The 9,145-nt window shown below is 36.1% G+C and overlaps 1 protein-coding gene across 1 annotated transcript; it reads left to right on the top strand.

Moving 5' to 3' along the window:
- Nucleotides 1-272: 272 nt before the first annotated feature.
- On the top strand, nucleotides 273-7,027 carry LOC110804268 (pyruvate kinase 1, cytosolic). Its single transcript, XM_022009838.2, has 16 exons — nucleotides 273-536; nucleotides 640-736; nucleotides 854-951; nucleotides 1,711-1,866; nucleotides 2,147-2,224; nucleotides 2,407-2,538; nucleotides 3,672-3,752; nucleotides 3,834-3,905; nucleotides 4,050-4,139; nucleotides 4,258-4,402; nucleotides 4,628-4,716; nucleotides 4,831-4,926; nucleotides 5,014-5,081; nucleotides 5,182-5,281; nucleotides 5,874-5,933; nucleotides 6,388-7,027. The coding sequence occupies exons 1-16, from the start codon at nucleotides 468-470 to the stop codon at nucleotides 6,538-6,540; spliced, it is 1,584 nt and encodes a 527-aa protein (XP_021865530.1). The 5' UTR covers nucleotides 273-467; the 3' UTR covers nucleotides 6,541-7,027.
- Nucleotides 7,028-9,145: the final 2,118 nt, after the last annotated feature.

The following is a 9,145-nucleotide window of genomic DNA, read 5'->3' as shown; positions in this document are numbered from 1 at the left end:
CGGAGAGTTCTACCACGAAGTACTAATGCAACGTGTGTTGTAAAATAACTCGCGTGGAACGTGCTTCTTGACGTATAGGTTAAGGGGACAAGAGTGGCGGGCTAAATTAGTTGCCCCCACAAAACCAAAGTCCCCCTTCAAAGAAATAAATAAAAAATAAATAAAATCCCACCATTTACATTTACATTTACATTTACATTTATATTTCCACATTCTAGTACACTTTAGTACTTTACTCCGTCAGTCCGTTGTATTAAAACCGGCCCGTTGGTTCCAAAACGAAAAAAGGATATTTCTTGGAGAACAGGGAATCAAATTTTCCCATATTACCAGTCTCCACCTCCACCCCCTGCTGTCAAACGTCACACACAAACCCTTGCCTTTTTCTCTCTCCTCCCTTCATTTTCTCTCTCCTCCATTGAAGAGTTCCTCAACTACAGCTCCGTCTCATCAGCAATCATTCAATCATGCCTTCCACTAATTTGCTCCTCGAGGAACCAATTCGCATGGCTTCAATTCTCGAGCCATCTAAATCTGTAAGATTTTCTCATTTTTCCGCAATCTGAAACGAAGTTTTCGATTTTCTTATTCAATTTTCGAAATTTATGATTTTGATTGCTTTTTTGATTGATTTTGCAGTCGTTCTTCCCTGCAATGACGAAGATCGTCGGAACTCTCGGTCCACGCTCTCAATCCGTTGACGTCATTTCCAGTTTGCTTAAAGCTGGAATGTCAGGTGATTTTTCCACTCGTTTTTGGGATTAATTTCAACGACTTCTATCAATTTCTTCAAATTTTTGTTTATCAAAATATGTTGATTTACAATATTAATTGGGGTTTTGCTTTGTTTTAGTGGCTAGATTTGATTTTTCATGGGGAGATGCTGATACTCACCGCCAAACTCTTGAGAATTTGAAGGCTGCTGTTAAGAGTACTAAGAAACTCTGCGCTGTATGTCTTTTTCCTTTTTTAATTTTTTATTTATATATTGCGACGTTTAATTTTGTAATTTGGTACTAACTGCTAAATGTGATGTATCTGATTTTGAGAGTGTGAATGAAGTTAATGATTATTTACTATGCATCTTGGAGTTCTTATCAAGCTGATAACTAGAGGGATCCCATAATTAGAAGCCTGTTTTTCGCCAAAAATGACTGTAAATTTCTTGAAATTTAGCTTCTTAACGTGATGGGGGTAATAACTGGGGAAATGTAATAACTGGGGAAATGTAATTTTCTTTTATTTTACGGTATGAAATCATGTCATAATGAATTTAGTTGCAAATGAGAGTTCTAGTAACCTTTATGAGCAGAGGATTGTAGTTCTGGTTGTTTCATAGCTTTCCCAATACAAAGTACAATTATTGTTCTATCTGTTATGTGCAGCTAAAATAGTGATTCCTGAACTCGGGAGTAGAATTTTGTGTTACTCGTTCTTAAAATAGAAATGTAAATGCTCCCAGAATCCATTACTTTTGAACAGTTTGCAATAACTACCTAGTATGGACCAAACACTGGTTATTTTTGCTGCGGCCGGGATTTATGTTTTATCTCCATCTAGTCTAAATTAGAAAGTTTTACTTAGTTGTAATATATCAATTATGGTAGTGGGGTTTAAGATTTATGTGCTGTTTGGGAACAACTAACCGCGTATTTTGTCAGTTTATACATTGGCAGTAATTGATTTAGATGAAAACTTTTTTCTATGTAGGTCATGTTGGACACAGTCGGGCCTGAGTTGCAAGTTTTTAACAAGACTGGGGAAGAAATATCTCTCAAGGAAAATGAATTTGTTACTCTCACACCTGATGTCGATCAAGAAGCTTCCTCAGACCTATTGCCCATCAATTTCCACGGACTTGCAAAGGTTGGTAAATTATCTTGACTTCAATTGTTAATGGCAGAGTGATTGCTTTGTTGGTCTGGGAATTGTTTACATGGTTTTGTAGTCCTGCACTCCTGCCATCTCGGATAAGTCATCAGATAGTTCTAGTATTTATGTTGAAGACTTTTATCTTCCTTAATTTACCTGAAAATTTGACATTGGATATTTAAGTTATTCACGCTTAAGCTGTTTGTATATGGAAGCATGTTAGCATGACTGAATTATAATTGTCTTTACTAAGTGTGTATTATATGTTTTTCAGGCTGTGAAGAAAGGGGATATGATCTTTATGGGTAAATATTTGTTCACCGGAAGTGAAACTACCTCTGTTTGGCTCGAGGTGAGAAAGTTTTTTTTTGCCAGACGCTCTAGTTATTGCACGCTTAAGGGTCTCTTTAAGGAATAGACTTTGGAAGTTCATTAAATCTGACGTTTGATGGATTTTTACTGCCAATTTTTGTCAACGTGCTTGTGAAGTTTTGTTTTGGTATCTGAACAGCAATTGTCTGCATTGTTGACTAGGTATCTGAGGTGAAAGGTGATGATGTGATTTGCCTGATCAACAATTCTGCAACATTGGATGGCACTCTTTTCACTTTGCATGCTTCTCAAGTTCGTATAGATATGCCCACTCTGTCAGAGAAGGACAAGGAGGTGTGTAATCTCTGTTAATTTGCTCTGAGAGTGTTTTTATCATGCATTTTCCTGTTCATACAAAGTATAATTTAATGATGAGAGCTTTGTATCCTTGTCCATATCAATTTTTTTTGGGAGTACTTTTCCGTTGTGAAAAATCTTACCATATCAAGTTGGAAGATGTTTGTTGTTTTTCTTGGAGCACCTTTTCTAGTGAAGCCTTTTTCCACTTTCTGCAAGTAAATCAATTTTCTACAAGTTTCTGAGTGTTGATTCCCCTGCCATGTTAGCATCGTTAATGATATGGTAATTTTGATGAAACTGATGTATACAAGTTTGAGTATGCAATGATGTATTAAATCCTTCCCTGATACAAGGCTGAGAAATTTTGTGGTTGGAGACATGATGCTTGAGTCCCATGACCTTAAATAATTTGATGTAACGGGTCAAGTTATCATGGACATGGATTGTGTTTAATTTAAAAAGTGAAAATGCAAGAGATCAGTTTGGTAGGGTGCTTTCTTGTGGTTTTTCTTTGGTGGGTAGGGTCTGTTGATAATTGATTTAAACTACAGTGGAAGGTTGGGAGGGAGGCCAAAGATGAATTGGATAGAGAGAGCTAAGAATGACATGAAGAAAGTTGATTTGCAAGAATATGTAGCAACAAATAGAAGCAAATGGAGGAGGAGGATCTTTCATAGATGAGAGATTGATTTTTGGCTTCATGCAACCAACCCCATCCTTTTGGGATTAAGGCTTTGATTTTCTTTTTTTGTTGATTTTCTTTCTTTTGTATTATGGCGTCCGCTTGGGAAGTATTTGAAGTACAAGCTGGTTTCCTGTAAAATATGATTTGGAGGTTGTAGCTCTAAAGTCTAGATAAACTAATTCACTGAATTGACAATCGGAATTTATTCAATTGATATAAAATTAATCAGGCAGCAGGCTTTTATAATATATATATGTATAGATTTTATTAATTTATTTATTTCTGTGTGTGTGGGGGGGGGGGGGGGGGGGCGGCTTTGTTGCTAGGTAATATTCAGCCAGTTTCTGTTACGATCTTGGCAACATCATGCTTGATTTTCTCATTTTACTTCTAGTGTTCTTGTTCTTATTGGATCAATTTTGTCTTGTCTAATGCTGTTCAGGTTATAAGTACCTGGGGTGTCCAAAACAAAATTGACTTCCTTTCGCTGTCATATACTCGTCATGCAGAAGATGTTCGCCAAGTAGGTGATGCAATAGGTTTTCTTTTAAATAATCTGCTCCTTAATCTATAATTTTAACATATGTATTTTGGTTTTGTATAGGCACGTGAGCTGCTGTCGAGTTTAGGTGATCTTAGTCAGACTCAGATATTTGCAAAAATTGAGAATGTAGAGGTAAAGTCAATTGTGTTGCACCTTACAGTAATCAGCTTCAGCCAGCTTTTTTTTATTGTCTCCCATGAATTATTTATAGTGGTGCATCCAATATATTGTATAATTTGTGAGGTTTTGAACACCTAAATGTTTCTACTTGCTTAGGGTTTGACACATTTTGATGAAATACTACAAGAGGCCGATGGCATAATTCTTTCTCGTGGAAACTTGGGCATAGATCTTCCTCCTCAGAAGGTCGGCCATTTTGCAAAAGCTCATCTTTAGTTACTGCTTTTCTCTTGTTTTATGGCCCAAAAGTGCTATCTAGTTTACTGTTGTATGCTATACTAATCTTCTACTGTTTTCCGTGAAGGTGTTCTTGTTTCAAAAAGCTGCTTTACACAGATGCAATATGGTTGGGAAGCCTGCCGTTGTTACTCGTGTTGTTGACAGCATGACCAATAATCTCAGACCTACACGTGCTGAGGCGACTGATGTTGCTAATGCTGTATTGGATGGTCTGTGATCTTAACTATAATATTAGCTTTGGTGTTAATATTTTAATGGTTTTTTCTTGGTTGTCTTCTTTATGTCCTCGAATGTCAAAACTATACTCCATGCCTTATTTTCTGTGTTTCATGTATGCATGCAATCTATCCCATTCATAGGCATTTCAACATTGGGCTTATAGATGTGATGTGTAACACATGACTGTTCCTGATTGACTATGTCAATGATTTCAGGTAGTGATGCAATTCTTCTTGGAGCTGAGACACACAGAGGTTTATATCCTGTTGATACTGTTAGAACGGTTGATAGGATTTGTTTTGAGGTAAGCTTAAAGTTTGGGGTATTTGTTGGCATGCATGATCCCTTCTTACACAACCTTTCATACTTGTTTATTTGCCTTATATTTTTTATTCAAATCTCTTACTCTATAATGCAGGCTGAAAGGGTATTCAATCAAGATCAATACTTCAAGAAGGCTGTCAAGTATGTGGGAGAGCCAATGTCTCATCTGGAATCTATCGGTTCTTCTGCTGTATGTTCCATCATGCAAAATATATCTTTCATTTGGGCATTGTGCTATTCTTTCGATAATATCTAAAATTTGTTTCCTCCTGTGCAGGTGCGTGCTGCCTTGAAGGTAAAGGCATCTGTGATAATCTGTTTCACTTCTTCAGGGAGAGCTGCAAGGTATTTTTCAAATTAATGTCTGAGCATTATGTTAACCCCCCCCCCCCCCCCCCTCCCCCCCCCAAGGCTCCATCATGAACACATTCCTTGATTATTGCAGGTTGCTTGCAAAATATCGGCCACCAATGCCAATTCTCTCTGTTGTGATCCCTCGTCTTAAGACAAATCAACTGAAGTGGAGTTTTAGTGGTGCCTTTGAGGTAAGCAGGCTGGAATTTGATTGTGTTCTAGTCGGTTAATAATAGATATTGACTCGGGCATGTTTTCAGGGCATGGGAATTGATAATCCTATTTTTACTCTGGTATTATTCCCTCCGTGCCAAAAAAGTTGGTTGTACTTCACATAAAAATCTTTAGGACAAATCATTTGTTGTATTGCTTTTTACTGACCACAAGTGTATTTTTGTGTATCAACTTCCATTCAACTTTTACAATCGTAATGCTACTTAAAGAATATCACGGGCATCTATAATTATAAACCTTCTAACCTTTTGGGATGGAGATAGTAATTATGCTGTCCTCCTGCAGAAATGCTAATCATTTTGGCTGACAATGCTTTATATTTCATTTGATATATGCTCATAGATTGAAAGTGTTATTGAAACACCCAGACTATCTCACAATGGTGCCTTGTTGCCTCTGATGTGAAGTCTCGAACATGTCTTGATTTCTTTTACTATTTATATACTTTTCTGGTCTCATTTCTATCTGTATTTGTGGTGCATACTTTCCTTTCCAAGATGTTGGTCTACTTTTCTGACGCAGTTTTTGTGCTTTTTAATAAATTGTCAGGCAAGACAGTCGTTGATTGTTAGAGGCCTTTTCCCCATGCTCGCCGATCCTAGGCATCCTGTAAGTAGTCATATTCGTAATTTCTTATCTTTTCATTTTTTCACTCGGTTTATCTTTTTTGGAAAATTGAAGTGCTCATAGTACTTTCAATCTATGAGTACTTGCATTGCTGTTATCGTTATTTCACTCAGGCCTTGTTCTCTTCACCTGATTTGATCTGATTTTTATAGTTTCTAGTATGGCCTGATCTGGTCTAAAAGTTTTCTGTGAGTGCAATAAGAATAAGATGAAGAGAACAAAGCCTGTCAGTAGGCTGAAATTTCCATAATTCCATGTGTTAGAATGGGAACTGTATGAGATGTAACAAATGTAGAAATTTTGTTTGAATCTATGGTTTCTATTTCTGGCTAATTAATTTGCTGCGAAGTGAACACTGATTATTGGGCCAATTAGTTCAGTGGTTGGAGATAATCTTTCATGTTCTGGGGTTTCATTACAATCTCTTATCATGCAGGCTGAGTCCACAAGTGCCACAAATGAAACTATCTTGAAGGTTGCACTAGATCACGGGAAGGCATTAGGAATCATCAAATCACATGATCGTGTTGTCATTTGCCAGAAGCTTGGTGATTCATCTGTGGTTAAGATCATCGAGTTGGAGGATTAGACTCTTTATACGTCGTCCCTTTATAATAGCTTCTTGTTTATTAAAAGTGTCTTCTGTGGGTGGTGCTGGAGCAGTGGAACTCGTTAAATCCACAATCTTTACGAAGCCCGTGAATGAATTTTGATTGTAGTCGGCATGCAGATGTTACATCACATATAATAATATGAACAATGTGACCCTTCTTAAAGTCATGGATATGCCATGACTCACATTTTTTGGTACGGAATTTGATAACATTGAAGACAAGATCCGAATTATTGTAGCAAAAACTAGAAAGTGATGTTTTTGGGTAGCAAAATAAAGAGAAGTGAAGAACTTTGAAGAACAGAGTAGATAACTACTTTTTTCTTTTTGCTATTTGAACCTCGGCTAAATAAATTGAATTGTAAATGAGAATTTGGATTGTTCCGAACCTGCCATACAATATCGATCTCTATTCTATGTCATTAAGGAAATGACTTTTTAGTGCTGTAGGGGCTTTTCCCGACGTTCTTGTATTTTTTACTTTGAATGTAAGTTATAGAAGTTTGTTTGGAAATAGTCAAAAATCAAAATTTGAACTGGTTTATCGAAAAGCGTGACAATTAGAATTGACTTGATTTTTGACAATCTTATACCAAGGAGAACCAATTTCTAGCATACTAGTGACATTAATCGATTTTTTGAACATTGAAAATCGAAATTCAATAAGAAGTGCGTAAGAGCCCTTACAACTTTGAACATTGAATTTCGACGGAGTTGCCACCGAATCTTTTAAGAGTCGGTTTGGAAAGACCATGACTCGGATAAGTCAATCGGACTCGAGAAACGAACAGAGATTCGAATTCGGGAACGGGACACTTATTTAGAAAGGTTAGCAAACTTGGTTTATTCAAGACAAGGATCATTTTTCGTATAGAGAAATCTTAATCATGACACTAGCTTAGGCGGGTTTTGGCATGCATTTAGAACATAGAATTGCTAATTTGTACGTGATCGCTTTGCTTTAACTCAAATTCAATAAACCTGAGCCGGTTGTCCAAAAATTATCTTATGTGAAACGTTATCGGACTTTGCATTTTGTTAACATGTGAGGTGATGAAAGATATAAATAGGTTAAGCAAATCATCAAAAGCAATAGAATAGGGTGCATAAAAGTAAAATTATACACCACCTAGAATGGACTATGTGTAAAAATTGAATGAATAGTAAAGGTGTAATATTGAAATAAGCGATTAATTAAATAAGCAAGTTAGAGCATAAATAATCGAAATTGCAATAAAGGAATTGAAAGGTACGATCTTGAAAGTTCAATCGAATAAAGCTTTGGTCAAGCATGACATGTTTCCCCTTGAACCCAATTCTTGTATGAATCTGACTTTATAATAAGGTTGCTCATTAAAAAGTATCATCGATTTTGAACTTGAATATTGAACTTGAACTTGAACTTGAATATAGAAATTGAATATTTGAATTAGGAGGCTATATATTCAAAGATTAGAAGATTCATGCTAGAAAAATATCATGTTTGATATGCTCCAAGACTTGAAAGTGTTCCAATTTAACGAGAGTTTGCTCTCATTTAAACATCATTAAACTTTGAATATTGAATAAGAAACTTGAAGTTCGTGAGTTCTAGTTTGAAGAAGGAATGTCACTTTTTCAAACATCCTTGAACGTTTGCAAAACTTAGGGTTTTTGTAAAACTTGTGTGATGATTGTTGTAAAGAGCATTTTCAAGAGTGAAAACCTCACTTACTAACCATAGTTTTTGAAAATAAGCATTAAAGGTTGAAACTTTGAACTTGACAATGGAGTATGGAAGATCATTTGAAGGGAGTTTCAAGAGTGAAATCCCTTCAAAGGTTACTCCTTTAATTCATATCCTAGTTTATCACATAAACGTCCTTGGATTACTTGAAATTAGAAAGATAGTAAATTAGATTTGAAGATTCCTCGGAAATTTAGCTAGACTTAGGTGTTGATTAATTTCCAAGCTTGGACTCTCAAATTTCTTAGGACATTATAACATGGAACTTTTATTTTGAAGGGTTTTTATGATTGTATTTTATAGAGATTTGCATGATTGAATATTGAGAGAGATTTCCCACAATAATGTTAGAAGATGCGAAAATTTCCAAAATATGCCCCATGTTAAGTTAATTCCCAAACTGCCGTCCACGTCATCAAGACTTAGCAAAAACTGAATTTTTCTGGTTCAATAGAGAACCACCAATTCAAGTGGCGGTTTAGTTTTGAAGGAAACATGCCATTTGAATTGGCGGTTTGGTTTGCTTAACAATCAAGTATTGCTTATTGTACTACCATGGTTTCGGGTTTTGCTAAAATTAGGATGATGGAAGAAATGATGATATCGAGGTATACAGAGCGTGTGATCTAGATTCAACTATGAGGTCGACGACAGCAGCGCTGACGAGCAGTGGAACACCGTCGATGCACAAAGGAGAGAGAAAATGAAATGGGTAATTTATAATTTTGGGTTTCCTCTAATTTCAGTAATTGGATGTTGGACATTGGGTGTTTTCGGTTAATAGAAAAATAAAGGGATGGTGATTTGGTGGCTTCAACAATTGTTCTTGTTGTTTGATTTGAGGGAACCGACGAA

Source organism: Spinacia oleracea, chromosome 5 (genome assembly GCF_020520425.1).
Source record: "Spinacia oleracea cultivar Varoflay chromosome 5, BTI_SOV_V1, whole genome shotgun sequence".
Lineage (NCBI taxonomy): Eukaryota > Viridiplantae > Streptophyta > Magnoliopsida > Caryophyllales > Amaranthaceae > Spinacia > Spinacia oleracea.
The sequence above is the reverse complement of the archived record's forward strand: the minus strand, read 5'-3'. Positions and strand labels throughout refer to the sequence as shown.

Bases quoted from the DNA above. Each gene is read 5' to 3' on its own strand.
- LOC110804268 (XM_022009838.2), top strand. From the start codon at position 468: ATGCCTTCCACTAATTTGCTCCTCGAGGAACCAATTCGCATGGCTTCA. The intron at 4,717-4,830 runs GTAAGCTTAAAG...TCTATAATGCAG, and splicing joins TTGATAGGATTTGTTTTGAG to GCTGAAAGGGTATTCAATCA. The intron at 4,927-5,013 runs GTATGTTCCATC...CCTCCTGTGCAG, and splicing joins AATCTATCGGTTCTTCTGCT to GTGCGTGCTGCCTTGAAGGT.